Source organism: Lepidochelys olivacea, assembly GCF_965140295.1.
Source record: "Lepidochelys olivacea isolate rLepOli2 genome assembly, chromosome: 6".
Lineage (NCBI taxonomy): Eukaryota > Metazoa > Chordata > Testudines > Cheloniidae > Lepidochelys > Lepidochelys olivacea.
The window spans coordinates 91,526,555-91,550,696 of NC_140416.1; the positions used below are offsets into that span (position 1 = coordinate 91,526,555).

Consider the following 24,142-nt stretch of genomic DNA (forward strand, 5'->3'; position numbering starts at 1 on the left):
AAGAAATAGGACTGAGTGGACTTGTAGGCTCTACACTTTTACATTGTTTTATTTTTGAATGCAGTCAGGTTTTTTATATAATTCTACATTTGTAAGTTCAACTTTCATAATAAAGAGACTGCACTACAGTACTTGCATTAGGTGAATTGAAAAATACTATTTCTGTTTTTACAGTGCAAAATATTTGTAATCAAAAATAAAGTGAGCACTGTACACTCTGTATTCTGTGTTGTAATTGAAATCAATATATTTGAAAATGTACAAAACATCCAAAATATTTAAATAAATGTTATTATTCCATTATTGTTTAACAGTGCAATTAATCATACAATTAATTTTTTTAATCACTTGACAGCCCTAGTAATACTGCTTTTGGAGTGGAGTCCTATCATCTAAAAATAAACTTAATGATGCTGATACAAGATAACCATTAGCCTTAAGAGACTTACATTTCACCAAGGACTAAAGATATGTCATCTGGTCAGGTTGGAAATACTGACTTCACTAGTGAAATGCATTTGCCAAAGCTAGATGCTTATGTTCAGAAAAAACTTTTGCATCCAAAGCTCATCTTGCATTTCCAGTTCTTCAGACTAAGTATCTAGGTGTACTGGGCTATTTTATTTGCTTTTTTCCTTCGCTAAAGGTCGTGGTGTAAGTCTTGCTTAGGTAACCAGCAAAAGAAGACTGTTAAATCTGAACCTCCAACCTCAAAATGAAAAGCTGACTTCTCATAACATTGTGAGCCATGTTAAATGGAAGAGACTATGCAGCAAGTTCACCTCAGTGATTAAAAGGGAAACACCTGTGTTTTTCTTGCTTTGAATTCACTATATTATGAAAATACTTAAAGAATCTTGTCCACGTTAAAACAATTGTGTATGTGTAACTATTTAATGCATCAGAAAATAGTAAATAAAATGGCAAGCTTATTTTTTAAATAACATCTTTAATTAAAGTTTTTGCAAAGGCAAAATATTAAACTTAAAATAGGTCTTAGTACATCAAAATACTAAGTTCTCTAATTGTATTCCAAGCATGGCCTTTGAAACATAATATCCTGTATATCACAGAAGAGCAACCTTGATCTGCAATTGTACAGAATGAATTTTACAAACATAATAAATATATTTACCCCCTTACACATAACAGTATATGTACAACAGCAGTTGACAATAGTAGCTCAGAACAGCAGAAAAGGACGTTCCCCTTCCCCATATTTTTATTAGTACCCTATGCACGCTGGAACAAGTGAACTTTGGATGGCTACACATGTAGCTAATCCAAAATAGTTCTTCCTGTTTAAAAAAGTTCCTTTTTGTCCTCAGTATCCAATCCAAACTAAATTTTAAAAAAGTGAACCACGAAAAAGAGTAGGCAACAGTAGCTTGATTTGCATGAAAAAAAGGCCTGGCTTGTACATATGCCCCAGACACTCAGAACAATAGGAAATCAAGACTAAAGACACAAATGTAACAACATACAAGTTTCCCCCGTCTTTTGTAACCACTAAACTCAAAATCTGAAACAACTTTGAATTAAATCTTTATAAAAAATTGCAAAGCTGTATAAGGCGACCCAATAAAAATCCACAGTGTGCAGTACCCTAAAGCCACAGGTCTAATTCTTAAACATTTTATTGCATCCTGCAAAACAACAAAAAAGGAACTTTTTCAAATGGAAGACAAACTTCAAAGTGAACTCTAGTGAAAAGGGTCTCATTTTTCTCCTGCATTGGAATAACAAAATTTTATCCTGGTAGCGTTTTATGGTGACATAATTGCTTTTGGGTATTAATGGATGATACAGTTACTTTCACAAAACAAAACTGAAACCCAGCAAAGTTTACTTACACTGCATTAAAAATAGAAAAAAACAAAAAACCACACTGATACAAAACTGTTAGATCACATTTAGTATGTTATTCGCTCTTTTCCAGCAACTGTGCTTTAGAACCAAATCTAATCCCTTAGAGAATAAACCTGCGACCACAATCTTTATACTTGTCATGATCTGTTGCTAGGAAAATACTCAGGTCAAAAAGCAGCTTGTAATTACAATGCAGGAAAAAGGTGGATGAAACCTCAGACATTTTGCCACTAACATTGGGGGAGGAGGAGAATAAAGTTATAAATTTTATTTAAATAGTCCAATATAAAGTTCCTTATGTGACTAAGTCTCTATTATCTCCTTAGCAGACAACGTATTTTTATTCCTTTTCAACTTTGATGTTTTTATTAAATGATTGCACACACTAAAAAGCCAATATAATTAGAGCTAAAATGTTTATTTATGACTGAAGCACTGCAGGACACCTACTGTCTCAGGAATCCAATAGACCTCGAGTATCATCATGCTGACAAAGCAGGAATATCTGCAAATTGAGAAGGCACAAGACTCCCAACTTTGTCCAGTTGCTCTGTAAATTTCCATTAGCCCTGAAGGTTAATATTTTAACCATGAAGTTATCGTCCCTATTTTTTCCATCTTAAAGTCAAAAAAGGTGCTCTGTTATCTGTGCAAATCTAAACATAAGCCCTCTTGAAACCGTTAATTGCCTTCATAATACTGAACTATTTAAATGAAAAATCTATTTTCTACTTTCAAGAAAAAAAATTAATAATTTAAAAACTATGAACATGGGAATCCCTTGCCCTCTGAAAGGAATGGAATCTAATGAAATGGTCTGTTCAATTACAACATTAAAACCATGATTAAAATTCAAGTACAATAATAAAATTAAGCAAACTACATTCTTACAGCAAGCTGCTACAATAAAATGAAATTAAAACATGCTTTCTGATTTAAAAAAGGAACACTTGACATAGCAATAAGAGCACAGTTTGGTATGTTTATATTTGACTGGCTTTCAGAAGATTTCACAGGTACTTGTATTAAAAGACCAAAACCCTCATCTGCCAAGCATACCATAATTAATTTGCAAGACACTGTGCATGTACAGATGGTTTCTAAACGTCCTTCGAGAAACTAAATTTAAGTCATCTTTAAAGCTGTGGTATCCCTTAAAATAAATAAAAAGGCTATGCAATGTCTGCTCTAAACATGTGGGTGAAGAACCCTATATGTAAGAAGAGACTAAATATCTTGTACAGTAATCTGGGTTCCAGTAGTATAAACAGGAATCTGTAGCTAAAGGGGTTTCATTGGTTGATTTGTGCACTATATGGGATTTGTTCTAAGTCCATATTTAAGTAATTTGAAAGGCTATGAATCTACTCGTGATAGCCATCAACATTACTCAAAGATACACAAGATAAGCAAGGGTAATAATTAGTTGATAAGTAATTGATTTCATTGTAATCACATATGCTTTAAAAGTATAGTGGCACATTAAAAAAAAAACCCACAAAATTTCTGCTTTGTACAGAGAAAAAGAAAACGCCACTCAGCATGAGATACCTTGAAGTCCAGAGCCAAATTTGCATCCTAAATGAGTAGAGCATTAATTACCTATGAGTTAGTAACACCAGAAACTGAACTTTAATGACATTTACAATGTATGCAGATCAGGTGGTTTACTAATAAACATATGGCTCTACATGTGAATTAAGGACAATTTCGTTCTATTTAGTGACACCACAGGTGCAAAAACATATGTAACTGCTCAGATTTCTTCCTTGCAATGTGCTGTGCATTTCCTGTAAACTACTGAGACTATGAATGCATTTGGAGATCAGTAACGAAAGACAGGTAAGGGAGACAGAAGGCAGTTAATATACAGTGCTGATTAAATACACTAGTGATTTCATTAAAAACTATTTTAAAAGTTTCATTTTGCAAGAACAAAAGCCAAGAAGTAGTGGGTAAAGTTTCTGCTTCTGCAGTTCTCCCTAATTTGAGTTACATTTGACTTCCTCTGCCTTCTTTTCATTGCTTTTCAGGTAGCTAGTAAGAACATTAAGTTGTAATGGGGAACCACATAAAGCATGCTCACTCCTTCGTTGGAAATGTCTGATCTAGAATTCCAATTCCCTCTTCTCTGCTGCAGCAGGAACTCCATTCCTGAAAGCCTGATTGCAAGCAGAACCATCACATGAAGAAACGGTGTGTTTGCCCTTACCAGCAAAAGCTTTTTGCTATTCATGACATGTCATTTTCAGACAAGTGAAATTATGTTAGGGTTTAGCATATGTGATGACCTAATTTTTGCATTACCAAGACACACACTATTTTAATTTTTTGCTTACATTACTCTAACAAAATTAACTATTTCCTCATTGATGCTTTCTTTTAAAAGGAACAAAAACAAAAACCACCAAAATTGCATGTCACTTGGAGATTTTAAACAGGTTCCCTGCAATACATCTTAACTTGTCAATAAGAATATACTTTAAAATTACAGGGTATTTTACAATTAAGCTCTATTTCCTGATTAGCAGAACTTCAGGTAAGGTATAAATGGCTATATATATATATATATATATATACTTTCCCTTATCCAGTTTAGCCATTCCTGTAGTATTTGTCCAACAGTATTCATGGATGCCTGGGCTGTAAATGTAGTAAGTGGTTGGAGGAATGCATACACTAAGAGATCAAAATACCTGGAGTTTTCATTTGCAAGGTCTCCAAGACACTGATCTTTTAAAGAAGTGAAGGAAAGCTACCACAGAGTCCTCTGAGCTCCGTGAGGCTGAACCACTTCAAATGCCAAGAATGTTTTTAAAAATAAAGTAAGTGGTTTGAGTTTTCAGAAGGAGCTACAGGTGCTCAGCACTTTTGAAAAGAGTCATTCATGTCAAATTGAAATGGCTCGAAAATACAAGTAATCATTTTACATTTTGTAACTGCTAGGAATGAAAATTTGTTTATGGGAGAAGAATTGAGAAAATTAACTGTAGTTAAAATTATACATGACTATAGCAGAATTAAAAATATTTTTGTTATACAAGATAATTAAAATGTATCACCTTAATTCTTACTCTTCTGTACAAAGCCTGCACACCGTTCAAACAATATTCTGACCACCCTCACTACCAAAAGGAAGTGTTCAAAACAAAGATTTGTACACACATAAGCATTGTCAGACTACGAGTATATCAAAAGGGGAGAGTTCCTTCAGTTCAGTGGAAGAAATTTTAAAACCTTAACCCAAGGGGAGGAACAGGGAGACAAAGCCTTACATGCTAATTACCAGCTGCAGGTACCTGTATATAGAATTGATAATTAAGGTATCCCAGACAATGCTAGCTGCTACAGTCCCATGGCTTGCCCATTTGAAGTAGTGTCTATGTTGCCACGCTCTACCTTTGTTGCGGTAGTTTTGTTGGTACTGTTCTTTTCTGATGTGCAGACGTAAGTTTTGGTTGAAGTTTATGTCCAAGTCTCAACCTTTCTGATTTTTCTTTTTTTCTAGTTTTTTGTTTTGTCTTAAAAACTTCACCATTCTGCATCTCCAATGGCTTTGGAAAATACATAATCTCTTCCATTGAGATTCATTATGCCATCTTTGAGGTGAAACTTCCACTTGTTTTTACTTCTATGGATCTAAAAAACAAAATATACATACTGAAATAGTACTCTGTATCAGAAACAAGTAGCAAATTCAGGACTAAACTGACAAGTTAGGAAAAGAAAATCCAGATAATGATTGGTCACATAACTGATCATTATGTATGCATGGAGATCTAAACCCAGGATCTGACCTAAAAAAAGTGTTATTGCACATCTGGCAACATTTGTGGCTCATTTTCTAGCCAAGGGCAAGTTCCCACAGGAGCCATAAATAAACCCTGTATCCATAGTAATTGTGAAATCCAAGGCACATAACACATTTTATGTAGAGAGAGGAAGGTAATTTAATCTTTATCCATCTCTAACATGAATTAATACCCTTTTCCTGTTGGAACTGGGAATGTAGAAATCCATGTGGAAGCAGCACAATTCCAGCTTTTACTCACTATATTGAAGAGGTAGGAGACAATTTGTCTGACCAGCCCTGGATGAAAGAGGTGAATGAGGCAGCAATACAGCTCTGACCCTTTACCATCATTTGTTTAACCCCGCTTCTGCGTACAACCCACCTTGCTTGCAGATCTCTGGCAGAAAAAGAGGAGGAAAGTGAAATAGGCCTAATACAAGGTTGGAACTTGCTTCTCCCTGCCGCAGCGCTGCAGCTAAGGTCAGAAACACCGGAGCTGGATTTCTCCAGATGTAAAAGAGAGGGAGCCACCAGACTAGTGTTCTCTCTGAAGGGCCCTCAGCTTTGGAGGCTGCTGCTCTCCTTGGTCTGAGTGGTCAGAGTTAACTGACCTCCATGACACACTGCTAGACTTATCTATTTACTCAGGCTTTTGAAGAGGAAGGGCCTCGATAGGAGCTGCTGTTTGTGGTGGTGGATAGTTTTGTTCTGTCCTAAGAAGAGTTTTACAGTAGAACCTCAGAGTTATTAACATCTCAGGAATGGAGGTTGTTCTTAACTCTGAAATGCTCCTAACTCTGAATAAAACATTATGGTTGTTCTTTTAGAAGTTTACAACTGAACATTGACTTAATACAGCTTTGATATTTTACTATGAAGAAAAATGCTGTTTTCCCTTTATTTTTTAGTAGTTTATCTTTAAAATAGTACTGTACTGTATTTGCTTTTTTTGTCTGTGCTGCTGCTTGATTATGTACTTCCAGTTCCAAATGAAATGTGCAGTTGACTGGTCAGTTCATAACTCTGCTGTTTGTAACTCTGAGGTTCTACTGTATTGGGAGTGCCTGATTAGTTTGCTTTTATTTTAGGTTTTTGGTTTTTTTTAAGTTATGTCAATTGTAAGCTCTCTGTCCGGGGCCTTCTTTTCATCATGTATAGCAATGGTTTTCAACCAAGGGTCCAGGGCCCCCTAGGGAGGGTCTGCCAGTTTCAGGGAGTCTGCCAAACAGGACCAGCATTAGACTCTCTAGGGTCTGGGGCAGAAAGTCAAAGCATCACAGCATGGGGCTGAAGCCCGGAGCCTTGCCACCTGGGACTGAAGGAGAAGCCTGCAAAACTTAGCTTTGCGGTGCCCCCTGCTTGCTATCCCTTAACGCCAGCCCTGGCTTTTATATGCAGAAAACCAGATGTTGTGACACAGGTGGGCCGTGGAGTTTTTATAGCATGTCAGGGGCCTCAAAGAAAAAGGAGGGGAATCCCTGATGTATAGCATGCCTTGACCTGATTCTTTACAGAGGCTTCCAGGTGCTAATAGGATACAAATAAGGGGAGATTTTCAAAGACAAGTGGGAGCTGGGTGCCTGACTGGCCTTTGTGCCTTAGAAAAAAGTCTTCCCCTTAGTAAACAGTAACAACAACAAAAAGACAACTAAGGCAAAAGTAGTCTAAAATAAAAATAGAATGAACTGGACTCTCCAAGAGAAACTAGTAACTATGGACACCAGTAAAAAAAAGGTTTTCAAAACGAGTCACTAGGTGAATTTAATTATCAACTGAATCACAAAAAATTGAACACCCGGCCGTTCCCAGAATACAGTAAGAACAGTACAACTAAAAGAACTGATCATTCAATTCTGGCTGCAAGCTACACGAACTATACATTTATTTCTTGTATACTTTGACTTGATTAATTAAATATGCCCACACAAAGGATATCTGGTATCTTGTAAAAATTTGATTAAAATGATATGTTCTACTGCAGGCCTATTTTCATCCCAGATATTTAAGTGTACAGTCACTTGCCAAACTGTACCATGCAAGTGGGCTTAGCCACATGTATCTTAAAAGGTAAAAATTACATTAATTGCCCAACTAGCTCAACATACATACATAGTAATTTTAGGGATAAATAGGCTTTTCATCATTCATTCAAAATACTTTACCCATCAACACAGTAAATGAGAGAACACCTGAACACACAATTTTCCAGATTCACAGCTGCCCAAAGGATTTTTTTCTTTGACAAAAGTAATGTAAGAGAAAGCGTGTCAAGCTCTGAGTAGTGAATATACAAGACCCCCAGAGTTTCTCTCACGCAAATAGCTTAACTTGTCACTATCCTCCACAAAAGGAAAGTGAAGTTTCCACGTTTTCAAAGAGTCCAGTGTTTACTACTTGCCAGGTAGAGGAGCTTATTTTACTTGGCAGACTTTCTGGTGGATTCTGTTAGTATGTTAACACAAGATTAGCCAAAAATCATTAAAGATGACAGCTGAAGTGAAATGCACCAGACTGAAATGTCAGCAGGTAAATTTGTGGAAACCTGCTTGGCCAAGTTATGAGAATTTGCATTCTAGTCTAATTAAGTGTGCCCCATCCTCTGAAGAATCTAATAAAGCTATCCAAACCAGTAGTTCACCTGTGAAATTGTTAAACGGCGCAGTACCAAAACTGGAACATATCTAGTAGACCCACACTGCTGAGAAGATTAAGCACAAATCTACTTCAAAACACCAGAAAATATAGGAACAAAATTCAACCAGCCTATCTACCCTCATATTGAATCTGCACTTAGAGCAGGGTCTAGGGTTTGGATGTAAATGAACATTACAACTTCAGGCGTTTTTCCTGTTTTTTGGAAAGTCTAAATTTTTTTTTCATTCAAGTTTCAGTTCTTTGCACTGTAAAAAGGGCCTTTTTCATGTAATCAATACACTGTGGTCCTATGAATCCAGTCTTCAGCCAAACAACAAAGGAGGGAAATCCACCTGAACATCTCACCACTGCTAGCCTGCACTGAGTTTGGGGTTTTCTGATTCTACATCTTTTGATTTTTTTCTTTTTATTTGTCCAATCTCATATTTCCAGTCCAAGGCTCTTAAAAAAAGCTAGCCACTATACAGGAACCTAGTTACCCAGGGGATTGCTAGCTGAATATAGAAAAGAAAGGCTGTGTGTTGTGATTTCCAATCCAGGGTTATAGCAGCCAAAGACTGTTCTCTTCGGACGGCCGTTTAGTCTCTTGTCTCAGTAGACAACTGTCCACATCATACAAAACCCTCCATACCCGGCATCAACTGATACCCAGACTTGCTCTCATAAATATAAAGGGAAGGGTAAACACCTTTAAATTCCTCCTGGCCAGAGGAAAAACCCTTTCACTTGTAAAGGGTTAAGAAGCTAGGATAACCTCGCTGGCACCTGACCAAAATGACCAATGAGGAGACAAGATACTTTCAAAAGCTGGGGAGAGGGAGAAACAAAACTCTCTCTCTCTCTCTCTCTCTGTGATGCTTTTGCCGGGGACAGAACAGGAATGGTCTTAGAACTTAGTAAGTAATCTAGCTAGATGTGTGTTAGATTCTGTTTGTTTAAATGGCTGAGAAAATAAGCTGTGCAGAATGGAATGGATATTCCTGTTTTTGTGTCTTTTTGTAACTTAAGGTTTTGCCTAGAGGGATTCTCTATGTTTTGAATCTAATTACCCTGTAAGGTATTTCCCATCCTGATTTTACAGAGGTGATTCTTTTTATTTTTTCTTCTATTAAAATTCTTCTTCTAAGAACCTGATTGCTTTTTCATTGTTCTTAAGATCCAAGGGTTTGGGTCTGTGGTCACCTATGCAAATTGGTGAGGATTTTTATCAAACCTTCCCCAGGAAAGGGGGTGTAAGATTTGGCAGGATTTTTTGGGGGAAAGATGTTTCCAAATGGACTCTTTCTTAATAATAATACCGGTTAGACGTTTGGTGGTGGCAGCGAAAGTCCAAGGGAAAAAGGTAAAATAGTTTGTACTTTGGGGAAGTTTTAACCTAAGCTGGTAAAAGTAAGCTTAGAAGGTTTTCATGCAGGTCCCCACATCTGTACCCTAGACTTCAGCGTGGGGAAGGAACCTTGACACTGGCCAACCCGAAGAAGTGATCCTTTTTCAAGCACACTGGTAAGATAGTCTGGAAGAAAAAGAAGTTCAACCACTAATTTTAACTGAGCCTTGCTTATAACAGAGTTTTGAGACGCAAGTAGACACACAAGTTGGAAATAATAGAAAACATAGTTAATTTCACATGTTAAAATAGAATACAAAAACATTATACAATATCAGATCACACTAAATATTAAGACATTTATATAGCCCCATGTATACACACACACAAATACAGCTTAAATTCATGATTTGATGGGAAGCAGAGAAACAGGAACAAATAAACGTGACATTCAGAAAAATTCTGTTTTTAGAGATTTTACCTTATCATACTGACATACGACAACATTCTCTGTATCAAACAGCTCTTGTCCTTCCTCATCACTCACATCATCTTCACTATTAAGGGGCTCCTAAAAGAAACATTTGAAAATAGTTTATGATAAACTGACTCCCATCTATTAAGATTATAGATATTTTGATCTTTTGCATGAAAATAAACTCTGGTTATAACATGAATGAGGGTTTCAGTGTGGGGAGAACGAGGCTTTGAGGTAAAAACTTGATGTGCCTGTCACAATTACAGGGCTAGCTTGACATCTGTCCCCCTCTTCTAGTCTCTCTAGAGTGCACCACCTCACTTGTCAGGGTGCCTTTACCCATCTTTGATTGACAGTTTGCAATTCTCCCACTCCCAGACTATGCCTGGGCTACCGTATCCTACATACGAACTGTTCTTACCTAATTGGTCTGATTGAGTTTGGGCACCTGTATTTTTTCCCTTTAGGAGTCAAGTGACCAGTGGTGAATATAATGAGCAGAAAGCCTTCTTAAACCAAAAGTATTGTTTATTTTACCAACTGGAACAAAGCTTTTAAGAAAGAAATAGCCTACCTGCATGTTTATCTTGCCCAAAAGCTACCCATTCCCTGATGGTAACCTAGGCAGGCCTAGCATCTCCAGATACCCCAGCAGATACCTGTGTCTCAGTCTGGCTCCCCGACAACAACCCCTCTGCTATAGTTCTTTTGTTCCTCTGTGTTTCTGGGCTTTAAGCCCTTCTGGTTAAAACCAGCCCTCTAGACTCAGCAGGAGATTATACAAGAGTCCGCAGAACCAATGTTTCTGACATGGTCCCTTAACAACTGTAGTGGTTGCTGAGGGGTGGCTTATGTTGAACCATTCTTTTTCTTCCTGCCTGTGTTAATCAGACAGATTCCTGTTCAGCTAAACCAATGCAGTCATACAGTAAATACCCCAATAACCAGTACATTATCCCGTATTCATAAATTATCCCAGGGCAGCTCCAAATGTTACTGTGCCCAAGTCCCATTTTCCAAAATGACTTTGGCATTTGCCTATACTGAGAACACTCCAGCGACGTTTCAATGGGTTTTTATAATCGTATGTAAACAGCATATGTTTTAAATCACTAGTTGATAGATCACTACGGAAAACATGAAACATCCTTTTCCTAAAAAAGTCTCATGCAGTCCCTCGCCATTGCTTTCTCATTATATGGGTTAATTATAAGAGGCACTGGGGCAAGGCAAGTTTAAATCCCCATCAACCATATTATTAGCTCTTGATTAGCTGGTATACTATTATTTTCAATCCAAGAAGGAAAACACGCTTCTTTGTACCAGAGGATGCCCTACCTCCTCCACCCTCACAGATGGTGGGTGTATTAAAGTGACCTACCTGATGCACAGAACTGGAAGTAGTTCCTTATAAAGCAGGTTGATAACAGTGAAAAGAGGAGGCTAGAGCAACATGTTGCTGATAAGATCTCTGGCCTGCTGATGGTTATATTTAATAAATCTTGTAATATAAGTGAAATTCCAGAAGACTGGAACAATGCTAATATTTTGCCAATATTAAAAAAAGGCAATCAGGATAACCCAGGTAACTATACTCCAGGGAGCCTGACATGAATCCTGGGAATGGAAACACTGATACAGGAGTCAATTGATAAAGAATTAAAAGACAGGAACATAATTCATGCCAGTCAACAAGGATTTATGGAAAACAGTTCTTGTCAAACAAAGCTGATTTCATTCTTTGGTGAGATTAGGCGTATGGTTGACAGGGTAGATAAAAATAAATGATTAAAAAAAAATCTTTAAATTCAATTTTTTTTTAATAAAAACGAAGGGAAAAATCCTGTCTAAAGATGGTTTTAATTAGGATAAATTATAAAGATATTTCATCATGGAAGAGGGATTATAAATTCTACTTCTATAGTGTGAGACAATATATTCATGTAATGTTCAAGAAAAGTTTTGTAAATGAGTTCCAATAGTTCATGGATTAGGGACCCAATCTTACGGGGTTTCACAGGCTTTTGTATAGATTACTTAGGTTAATCTTTGTATCTACCCAATGAGACTCAGTGCTCAGTCTCGAAGATACCATCAGATATGTTTAGTTTTGCAGTTCTCAAACTGTAGATTTGCATCTCCAGAGGTAACATGCTTGTTAACAGCAAAATTTTTTTAAAATAAATAAATATATAGAAGTGAGAAACAACAGACCTCAACTCTATTTTCCCTCTGCAAATTTGTGTACACAGAGTCAATTCCTTACCTCTCTTTAAAAGTGCAAAGTTTCAAAAAGTTCAATGAATAGAAGATTGTTTGGGGCAGAATAGATCTGGACAAGGAGAAAAAGTCTGGAGATAAATGTGGGAAGTGAGGGACATATGCTTCTTCTGTTAAAATATTATATGTTTTCTGTTGAAGAAAAAAATCCAGACTACATAACATTGTTGTTTTAGTTAAATAAAACAATTTAAATGTCCGTCTGGTGATCTCCTCCTAATACAGCATGGCAAGAAAATGCTCCAAATATTAATGATTAACCTATTGAATTGGAGATATTTATGAAGTCATTGGGAGGTGAACTATCTGCTTCAATTACCTTTGGTAAATGAAATAATCAAACAATCATTTTCTGATATAGCTGTAAAACTAATCTGAAAAGTTTTCAATATAAATCACTGTTTCAAAACATATAGTGTGTACCTTCTAAATATGAAACCTACATCTACCTCTGAATTGTGAAGAATATGTATTAAGGTTATAACAACCAACAGGAATGCACTTTTATGTAGAAAACCATGATTAAATTGAGTATTCCTGGCTAGTGATTTAAATCAAATCCACCCTGATGGTTGATATAGGTAACTGTAGATGTACTACAAAACTTTTGAAAGGCATTTGACTTAGCACTGTATGACATTCTGATTTAAAAGTTAACACTGTACAATATTAATAGAGCACACATTAAATGGATAAACAACCAGGCAAGTAAGAGATCTCAAAAAATAGCTGTCAATGGGAAATCATCACTGAGTGGGGGTAGTGGGGTTCAGCAGCCCAGTGCTATTTGACATTTTCATTAGTGATTTAGAAGGAAATATAAAGTTACTGCTGTTAAACACTGCAGACAAAGACTGGCAGAGTGGTAAAGACAAAGACATTGCAGACAAAGATTGGCAGACTGGGTAATCACACAGCACAATCTGGATCATTTGGTAAGCTGAGTCCATTCAAAGAAAATGTGTTTTATGAAAGACAGGTGCAAAGTTATGCATTTAGGAATAAAGAATATAGGCTGTACCTGCAGATGAGGGACTCTATCCTGGGAAGCAATGACTCTGAAAAGAATTTAGGGGTAACAGTGGACAAGCAACTGAGCACAAGCACCCAGTACAAAGCTGTGGCAAAAAGGGCTAATGCAATCCTTGGAGGTATAAAGAGAGGAAAGCAGAAGTGGGGGAGGGGATTTTACCTCTGTATATAACAGCAACGAGACTGATACTGGAATGCTTTTTAAAAGGATGTTGAAAAAGTGGATTGGGGCACAGAAAAGAATGATAAAAATGATTTGAGCTCAAGAGAAAATACCTTTAAATCTCCTGCCACATGAGCTCAATCGGTTTAGTTTATCAAAAAGAGTGAAAGGTGTCTTGATTACAGAGCCTAAGTACCTTCATAGAGAGAAAATAAAGGTATTGAAGAGCTCTTATCTAGCAGACAAAGGCATAAAAAGAACTAACAACTGAACGTTAAAGCCAAACAAAATTCAAATTAGAAGTTATGCAAAACTTTTTAATAGCAGTGGTGATTAACCAGTGGAACAAGAGAAATGACTGAATCTCCATCTTTTGGCCTCTTCATATTAAGACTGGATGCCACTTGCGACTTGATTCTGGGCCCTACTATTTCTTTTATAATCTCTTCTTTCCTGAAGAGGTTTATGAAACCGTTTGCAATAGTTTAATTTAAATACATAGAAGTGCTACTTTGGTGCAGCTGCACTGCTGAGGCACATCTGTGAAAACGCTCTATGCCGACAGGAGAGAACTCTCCCATCTGCATAATTATTCCACCTCCGTGAGAGGCAACATAACTTCAGTATAGACTGCACTTAGGTTGCTGTAACTTGCGTCCCTCGGTGTGTGTGTGTGTGGCTTTTTCACACCCCCAAGTGACGTAAGTTATATCAACATAAGCGGTAGTGTATACCTGCCCAAGGTCACAGACACCCCTGCAAAAATCTATCAAATGAAAATGGAAGTTCAACATTAAAGTCTCAATATTTTCTAATCTTTTAGAAACATTTTATCAAATTTTACCTCTTCAACCTGGCCATCTTCACCTCCATCTTTTTCTTTGTCTTCCTCTTCATCATCATCATAATCTTCTTCCTCATCTTCTTCTTCTTCAGATGATGTGTCTCCAGCTCCATCAACTTGGAGTACAAGTGGTGCTTGCGGTTGTGCCTGTTGCTGTGGTTGCTGCTGACTGGCAGCAGTAATCTGTGCTTGTGCCGGTGTAGGAGCTGCCACTGTTGTGGGTATGACCTGTGTTTTGTTCCCTGTAAATAGGATTTGCTGCGGCTGAATAATCACTCCTGTCTGCTGGGAGATCCCTCCAGGGATAGGAGCCAAAACCTGAAAAAAGGATTTTATATTAGCAATCGTGCATACACAATACTAACAGAGCAATTACTTACCAAAAACATTTGAAACCTGTCACTTCTTTATACTACTTCAAGGAACACAGTCACAAACATAGTTATCAAACACAGAAAAGTAAACAACGATTTTTATAATTTCACTTTTAATATTGTGATAACTTTAAAAAAAATTGGTAACACTGGATGCAGATCAGATAGGAAGATCCTGCACAGAAGCCAAAGATATGGAATTTCTAATGCATCAAATAAGTTTTTAAAATCCCCATTTCTTTATGCAACTGTCAATTTTTCAGAGCCATTACTGGCATGCAATTCAAACAAAAGAACACATACCCTTGTACTTAAATATGCAAACTACTGGAAAACCTTCCTACCAGGTTAGTTTTAAGTATGAGCCCACTTATTCAAAATGTCCCTCTTTACCTGCTGTATAACAGGAGCTTGTACACCACCAGGCTGCATCTGTGGTATAACCTGTTGCTGTAGAACCACTGGCTGCTGTTGCTGAATGATATACTGAGCTCCATTTGCAGTTCTAACTACCTGCAGGATCTGGCCTGCAATGAAAACAGAACCACTTAAAATGTAAAAATCCACACCTAAAATTATCATCTCTTTCAAAGTTGGTCACCTGGAAAAAGACTGAGCATAATTAAGGTAGAAAGTTCATCTTACACTTCCACCAATAACAGGTTGAGAATTTTTATTATTTTTAATACTTTAAACATGGCACACATCTACAGCTTCAAAACAACAAGTCTTTAAAACCCAACCATATGTTTACAAGGGGCATAATGCAAGAGTAGTTTAGAAAAGAGACAACAGGCAGGTTGCTAACAGGTGATACAAGGTCTCACATGAGGCCAAAGATTAACTCACTATAAAGCAGCACAGCAATCTTCTGAATATTCATTCCCTACATATGAAGAGTGTATTTCATGTTTTTGCAAGTTCCCTGTTTAAAAGGACAGAAGCCAATAATATAGATATACACAAAGAAACTACACTTTCTATCCTATTGTGTAGGCTTCGATCCGCTGTTAAACGGACTCTGTATTCCAGCATTGAGTACATTTCAGTGTTGGGAAACTATGTTTTTCTTTTTAACAAAACATGTGAAAAGTCCAAGCATTTTTTCCACTGAGTTTACTAATTTCACTGACTGCACTAAAGGATAGCTAATTCTTTAATTTCTGTCCTCTGACAAGGCCAAGATGAGGCCAGTAGAAGAACAACTCCTTCTATAGGATTTTAGAAATTTGATAAAATCCATTCCACTTTTTTTGGGGGGTGGTGGTGGTGAGGGAATAATATTTTTACCTTAAAAGATGATCAGTCGCACTGTGTAGAATACCGTTTTTTGCATATATGGCAAACAATACTGTAAAATATAGTTGTCTCTCTTGCTATTCTACAGTTTCCCAGTTTCACCACCTTTACTATGCTTGACAGAAAAACAGATACACGGGAGATAAAATTTGCTGAACCGTTACTGGGACAAACAAAAGGTATAAGAAGGCAGTTATGAGTGGCTTTTTATACTAGGCCTTTACTCCAAAAGAAAACAATTTCAAAGATTCTTCTCCTCTGCATCTCCCCCACAAAAGCACCATGACTGTGAGCACTAAAAGCTGTTTCGGACAGAAAACACGTTTTCACAATTTAGATTGGTCTTTTTACATGATAAAACTACTGGATTTGTTTTCGAACAAAAAAACCAATTTTCCCAGCCATTTTTTACTTCCTGGTTGCTTTCGAGTTGTCCCTTGCAGACCTCATCAGGGCTGTTAGACAGCGTTGTGATGTGAATATTCTAAGCTTACATTCTTAAATTTACTCCTAACATTTGGAGTAAGGAGACAGCTTTAGACAAGGGCACTAATGGGTAAAGAAGAGCTTGAGCCCTTGGTCCTTGACTGTTTTGGAATGGGCTGCTAGGAATGGGGTTTCATATGCCAGGAGTCAGAGGGGCAAATGCTCAGAGGGGGAGCAATTCAAACTCGGTATATACTTAAACTCTATATTTGGCTTTTATTATAGTTACCCGCTCACATTTTTAAAGGTGACTGAGGAAAATGCAAACTAACTGTGTCTGCCCTTCGGAATAAATCCACAGCACAGGGGATTTATAGATAGGATCAATACTGCAATCTAAGTACAGGCAACCAGACTATCATGATGCCAAAACTGATGAACTTTGCAAGTGGAGAACAAACTCTGAAGCAAAAAATATTTAAACTGTTTTTCAGAAATATCCTTATGCTCCGTAGATAAAAGCCTAGCAAGGACAGATTAGTACTCAGAAAAGAGGGCTAAGTTCCAGAGGCAAGAAAGATCCACTAACTTCATTTATTTTTCTTTATAAAATGTCAGCATCAACTACTTTAAGTAACAGTTTATTATGTCTGTTCACTTTCATCTTCCTTTTCCCTGTCTCTAATGCCACTTTCAGTTATTTAGGTTCTTGCATGTCCCTGATCTCCATAATATCTAAACTACTTTTCTTTCCATGTATTATGTCTTTTTTTCTTTTCAGTCTGACTGTTGTGTAATTCTCTTTCTCCATCCCTCCTTTCCGTGATACAGTTTCTCTTTATCCCCATCTCTATAGTCTCTCTTTCATTACCCATGGCACAGTCCTACCACCTTATCCCTAATTCACAGAGCACATGCAATAGTTCCATGTTTCATCTCATTACAGCAGAGAAGCGTGTAAAGATGGTCACCAGCTCTGTGCAATAGATATAAAGTTGCAGACAAGACATACCCCAGCTTCAACTCTTCCACTTTCTTATCAGAAAGACAAAGGAGGAACTGAAGTGATATCCAGATGACCCTCACCTCCATCATCTCCTGCTAAGAATAGGTTTAGCTCCCTGACTCCATCTAAAGCATAAACTCAGTGGTCAGGATCTACACCTGCAAAGAACCCAACCTTGGGAACACAATCTCCCTAGGAATCCGTGCCCTTTCTCCTTCCACATCCATTTGAGAAAACACTATAGGTACGACTGTGTATCTCTCACTGAGGCCACAGACTCCGGTGCTGGCTATGGGGCTACCTGAACAGTTTGGGTGTGTGGGAATGAGCTAGGGGCAGGGGTGCGGGGTGGCACTTACCTCGCAGTGGGGGACTCCCTAGCTCCCACCACCATGTCCCTGTAGCTCCGAATCAGAGGGGCCAGGGGACTCCATGCGCTGTCCACCTCTGCAGGTCCCACCCCCGCAGCTCCCATTGGCTGTGGAGCCGGCACTTGTGGTGGAAACAGTGAGCGGAGAGCCGCTGGCTGCCCTTCCCCCTAGGAGCTGCAGGGACATGCAGAGCTGGGTAGGGAGCCCGACAGCCCTGCCAACCCTCCCCCCAAGCACCAGCGGGGGTCCCGGGCCATGCACCGCTGCTCGCCCCCTCCCAGCACCAGTGGGGTCTCAGGCCACCCGCTGAAGCACCCACAGTGCTTCCAGACTGTGCCCCCCCTCCCTCCCCCCAAGTTTTAGTTAGGGGTATATAGTAAAAGTCATGGACAGGTCATGGCCAATGAATTTTTGTTTACTGTCCGTGACCTGTCCACGACTTTTAATAAAAATACCTGTGACTAAAACGTAGTCTTAACTATAGGGCAGCACTTCATAGGTGGAGAAAGATTGCTGGCAACGACATAAATAATTTGTGATTGATCCTATGGTATACACTTGTTTTCCTGTAAAACTAAGAGAGGAATTTTTTCCTTGTATTAAGATCTGAAAGTTTCACCTCTGCTCTGAATCAGATTTCTACACCGTTATAAACCTCAACCTTCCCATTTCAGGCAAACTTCCATTAAACATAGCAGTCTTTAAAGCCGTCTCTTAATATAATGTATATATTTTCAAATAGTAAACAGCTGAAAAACAATACCTTTCAAAATGTATTAAATAAAATCTTTTAAAGTTTTATGGTGGTAAAGTAGCACTGTAATACATATAGCTCAAGAACTGTATGGTAAATTCCCTTTACTACAAAACTCCTTCCTGATTTTTAAATGTTTCACATGAAATGTAAAAAATTACAATCATTTGCAAATCAAATAGCTTGTCTATAATCCATTTAATGTTAAGGTAATTACCTGAATTTGTAAGTATCTGCTGAACAGGAGTAACACCAGCAGGCAAAGCCAAGGTAGCTGCAGTGGCAGCCGCACTCTGAAAGACAAGAAACCTGTTTTTAACAGCCAGCATTACTGCCAATGCTTTGCATCATGGCACACTAGCTGAGGATTAAAGAATAAGCATCTGTTGAGGTGAAGTAGGACAAATGTACACAATCACCATAGCTTCTATGGTGAACCAACATTTACTCATAAGCAAGTTTCCGTGATGTTAAAAGGAAGACGACTAATAGTATAATGTGCATATATTAGCTATCATAGAAGTGAAATCTTTCTGATTTCTATTTGCCTGCTTTGATGGGCTCCCTTCATTCTATGTGCATCACAAGTCAACTCGATTCTGCTTTATTTCCAGGTTTGCCAGAAAAGCTCTGGGAATAAGTTTTGCTCATCTGTGCTCCCTCTGCTGGCCAGCTGTTGGGTAGCGGAGCATAACACTAATAAAAAGACCCTGGTAGCTTCGCTCCTTTTTTTTTTTTTTTTAAACCAAAAATCTGATCATTCTCTAAATTATTTAAAAAAGCAAATGAGGGAGATTTTTAAAGTCAAAATTGGAGTTTGGCAACTACTGTTTGTGCCTTGATCTTTCTCTTAGAAAATAAGGCTTAAGTAGACAGTGTATATGATTCTTCTAATAAGTGATCTTATTTTAGTCTTAGAAAAACAAGATGTGAAACAGTATTTAAAAAATTAGGACTCTACTCCCAGCTCTCCGAGTTAAAGTTAACCAGCCTCTCTGAATATGTTATCTGACTAATAGAAAAGAAAAAAACTCAAGGCTTAAAGTGAATTGTTCAAATCCTGGAATAATGCCAATATCAAGGGTAAAAGAAAGTAAGTTCCTATGAGTTACATCTGAGACGGGGTGGCCAACCTGTGGTTCTGGAGCCACATGCGGTTCCTTGTATAGGCACTGACTCTGGGGTTGGAGCGAAAGGCACAAACTTTCCAGTGTGCTGGGGGGTGCTCACTGCTCAACCCCTGGCTCTGCCACAGGCCCTGCCCCCACTCCACCCCTTCCTGACCTCTCCCTTGAGTCTGCTTTGCCCTCATTCCGCCCTCCCCCCCCCCGCGTGCCAGGAAACAGCTGATCAGTGGGGCTGCCAGCTAGTGGGAAGTGCTGGTAGCAGGGGGGGGGGAAGGAGGTGATGGGGGGCTACTAACGTATTACTGTGGCTCTTTGGCAATGTACATTGGTAAATTCCAGCTCTTTCTCAGGCTCAGGTTGGCCACCCCGATCTGAGACAAAATATCTGATCAAAGAAGTTTAATCACCTGATAATTGACACCATACTCAATGAATATAGTGAAATGATTTCTGTTTTCTAGGCAAAATCATTTCGTAGAATAGCTCATGTGTGATCTTTTCCTGGATCATCTATGATAAGTTTAAGCTAAAAACAGTGGCACCAGAACTTGGGGCGGGAGAGGGGCACGCAAAGGCCCTCCCACTTTTCACTGGGGCAGATCACGCCCCCTTACCCTCTTCTTCCCACCAAGGCCCTACCCCACCCACCAGGCCAGCATGGAGCCCTGCCAGGGAGCCTGGGCAGCTGTGGCGAACTCTCCACCTGCCCGGAGTGCGGGGCGGCTGAGAGCAGTCCCCAGCCTGTGTTCTCACTCCCTGCCCAGCCAAACACAGGTGGAGGTGGAGGATCCACAACTCCGCGCCGACTCCCCATGCGACTCTCCCTGACCTGGCTCCGACCAGGGGGAGCATCAAAGCTGCAGCCCAGCCAGACACAGTAAGAGCCATGCGGGCTACTGTGAGGAGCCGCAGCGCAGGCCCAGGGCAAGTGGAGGGTCTGCCGCGGCTTCCCACAGCTGCCTGCCCAGCTCTTATCATGGCTGTGCTGCGGCTCCAAGGGCCTCCCCCCACCAGCCAAAGCTGGGTTGGGCAGAGCTGCGTGGGCAGCTGTGTGGAGCCTGGGTCCTTCCACCTGCCCTGTGTGAGTAGCCCTCGGGGTGGAGGCACGGGCAGGGGCTACTTCCCCCTCACCTCCTGGATGGGGTGAGGAGGGCTCACTGGCCCTGCTCTGGCTTGGTCAGGGGGGACTCAGTCTCCCGACCCCCCCATTTTTGGGAGGGCTCCGGCACCCTTGGCTAAAATATTGTCAAGTAAAATGTACAGAATCACGGAACTTTGATTTTTTTTTTTTTTAAATAAACCAAAAGAGTATGGGTATTTGCTCAGGTAAGAAACATTCCACAAAAATAACAGCAACAGAGAAGTATTGGGATAAAGTTTTAGTAGTACAACCTTTTCTTGATGCCAAGAGAATTCTTGCAATGGATTGCAATGAAATGCATTCTAGCACTGAAATGTAAGTTCTGCAGTGACTCTGGATTTGAAGTTATTTTTATTGCATCTAAAAGACAACCTGATTTGTAGAAAACTATGGACAAATTTGTTGTTATTCTTTAAGACTATCTAAAACCAGAATTATTCCTCAACAGAACAGGCCATGGCAGCTAGAGAGAAGCTTTATTTTAGGAGGCTGAATGACTACACTGACGTAGAGTTAGCTAGCCTTGGGATACAGCCAAGAAGCAGGTCTATGGCTAAAGGCATCAGCCCTGAGGAAGCTGACTCCGATGATTGTCTGCATAAAGAATTAAGGCCTGAGAGTCTGCATCAATACCTTGCATTCACTATTTTTAACAACTTAAACAAGCAACACAGGTGTGTGTTATACTGGATTTGATTTTACTATGAAGCAACACAGTAATATAAACACTAAACAAAACACACACAGTTGTTATAACAAATTCATGACAGATCCTCTTGACCATGTAAACAAAAAGGATCAAATAGACATTAAGAACATTTGGGGATTATTTCAAAGTTTAAACTAAGTGACCAAAATGTATTCTGGGCCAAACGTGAAGATGTTTGTGTAAGTCATAGAGAAAGGATGCACAGCTTAAAGTCTGCAAATTAACACGAATCCACTTGGGTTTGAACTGTAAATTGATCTCAAATGAACCTTTGGATTTTAGTCCATATGATCCCAGTGTCTCATCTTAGTACAAAAAATAAAAATGTAATGACGACATCAGAACTAATTTTACCCATGCTGACTGTCAAAAACAGTTCCAACTAGCAGTCAAATGTCTCTCCAAATCAAACTTTGGGCAGTTTGACAATTCTACCAAGCCCTACTATAGGTTTAAGTTTAAGCAGAATGTTAACAGTAATACCTGAAATGCTGGAGGATACTATTGCATTTTTCATATTGATGAAAAATTAAAGTGCAAAATGGATTTAAATTTTACTATTGGGTAAAATGCACATTTCTTGTTTTATGTAGTGTAGTTATAGCCGTGTCAGTCCCAGGATTGTAGACACACAAGAAGTTGGTCCAATAAAAGATATTACCTCACCAACCTTGTGTCTCTGTTTCTGGTTTGTAAGAAATCAGATCTCCCTTTGCTGGCAGACTGATGTAATCGCCAATCAGAACCTCCTGGAGGGTGACACTGAGTAGAAGCAGACTAGCGCTTTTCTGCTGTCCCTTTGCCGCACATCTTCTTACAGATAGGGGAAAGGACAGTACTAAAGCATGTTTTAATTTTTTCTTGCCTTTAAAATAAACAAGCTGTGTCTGCTTGATCCATTCTTAGTACAGATTTAAGAGTTTTCTTTAGTCAAACATTTCTTTTACAAAGCCCTAATTGGACAGATTCCTTAAAGTAGTTTTTTGTTTTGTTTTTTTTTAAAAAGCTTCAGGCTGTACTCTGGGAACAGCACATGTTTAAATAGCTGCACCTACTTTCTTTTTACTGTATAGCATTGGGCTCTATTGAATGAGAACTAGAGAAGAAACTCAGCAGGGTAAGCAGGCAAAATCCGGTTTCTGCTGCTATTCAGTGGAATTTACAAGGAAAGTGAGGCAGAAGTCAGTTTTAGTTTTCATTCAGCCTTTGGTTGCATCATGTTTAGTCAGTGCATCTAGGATTTTGAAGAGAAGATCAGCAAACTATCTGACAGACAATGAGCAAATAAACTGCTGCTGCCTTAATTGTTCAACTTTATTTATTGTGCTTTTAAATTTACATCAAACTCTGGAAGGATATTCTTTAGCATGGAGTTCTAAATCTAAATAAATAACTAAATTTAACTTGCACAGATTGTGTTTTGGATGTCTTGAGCTGCAGGACAATAGGTTTTTCCCATAGCCTAAACTTGATGTCAAGCAAGAGAGACAAAGTTAGACTACAAAGACAAAACTGTAAGGAATGGATGAATGGTTAGGATAAAAAGTTGTGAATTTACTTTTGCAATAACAAATTAATTGAAATAAATAACCAGAAAGGCAGATTCAAATCCCTGTACAGTCAGTATCATTTTTATGAGTTTATTATTTATAATATTTGAGGAATGTCATTCATCATCTGGTAAATATAACATAAGGCTTGCACCAGGTAACAGTATTTTCCACATGTGAAGTCATCCCTTCCTGGGATTGCTGTCATACAGATTTGTATCAGTATTAGCTGACCCTCAAAAAAAACTTAGACTAATCCAGCAATATTCAGACTGAGGCTTGCAAACCACAAGTGGCTCTTTAATGTGTCTCCTGTGGCTCTTTGCAGCACATGATATTAAAAAACTGTATAATTTAATTATTAACCAATCAGGATGCTTTTACTACATTATTAACCAATTGCAGTTGATAAAATAATAATACTTGGTCAGTCATTTTACTGCGAGAATAATTTTTGTATACATACACACCTCTACCCCAATATAACGTGGTCCTCGGGAGTCAAAAAATCTCACCGCATTAAGGGGTGAGACCACGTTATATCAAACTTGCTTTGGCCCCCACCGTTCCTTGCTCCCTGACCACCTCCTCCAGAGACCCCCGTCCCTAATCACCCCCAGGACCCCACCCCCTGCTCCCTATCCCCCGACTGCTCCGACCCCTATCAACACACCCCGCCCCCTGACAGGCACTCACCAGCAGCGGCAGGAAGCGGAGCAACGCGGCCCCAGCCCGTTCCACTCCGCCACCTCCCAGCTGCAGCACTCCGCTTCCCGCCGCTGATGAGTGCAGGGAGGTTGGGGAAAGGATGCCCCCTGTACTCACCTGCAGCGAGAAGCAGAACGCCACAGCTGGGAGCTGGGGGAGTGGAAGGGCTGGGGCCAGGCTGCTCCACTTCCGCCACTGCCAGTGAGTGCGGGGGGGATCCCTTCCCCCAAGCCCCC

The 24,142-nt window shown here is 39.1% G+C and overlaps 1 protein-coding gene across 1 annotated transcript in view; it reads right to left on the minus strand.

The window, feature by feature from the left end:
• Positions 1 to 953: 953 nt before the first annotated feature.
• The window catches only part of LOC311521486 (stonin-2-like), a 168,414-nt gene continuing 145,225 nt past the window's right edge, over positions 954 to 24,142 (minus strand). Inside the window, exons 12-16 of the mRNA XM_084629815.1 lie at positions 18,889 to 18,964; positions 15,209 to 15,342; positions 14,442 to 14,759; positions 10,126 to 10,215; positions 954 to 5,508 (exon numbers count right to left, since the gene is read on the minus strand). Of these exons, the coding sequence (XP_084485941.1) occupies positions 5,401 to 5,508; positions 10,126 to 10,215; positions 14,442 to 14,759; positions 15,209 to 15,342; positions 18,889 to 18,964 (726 nt within the window). The 3' untranslated portion in view covers positions 954 to 5,400. The remainder of the gene's footprint in view (positions 5,509 to 10,125; positions 10,216 to 14,441; positions 14,760 to 15,208; positions 15,343 to 18,888; positions 18,965 to 24,142) is intronic.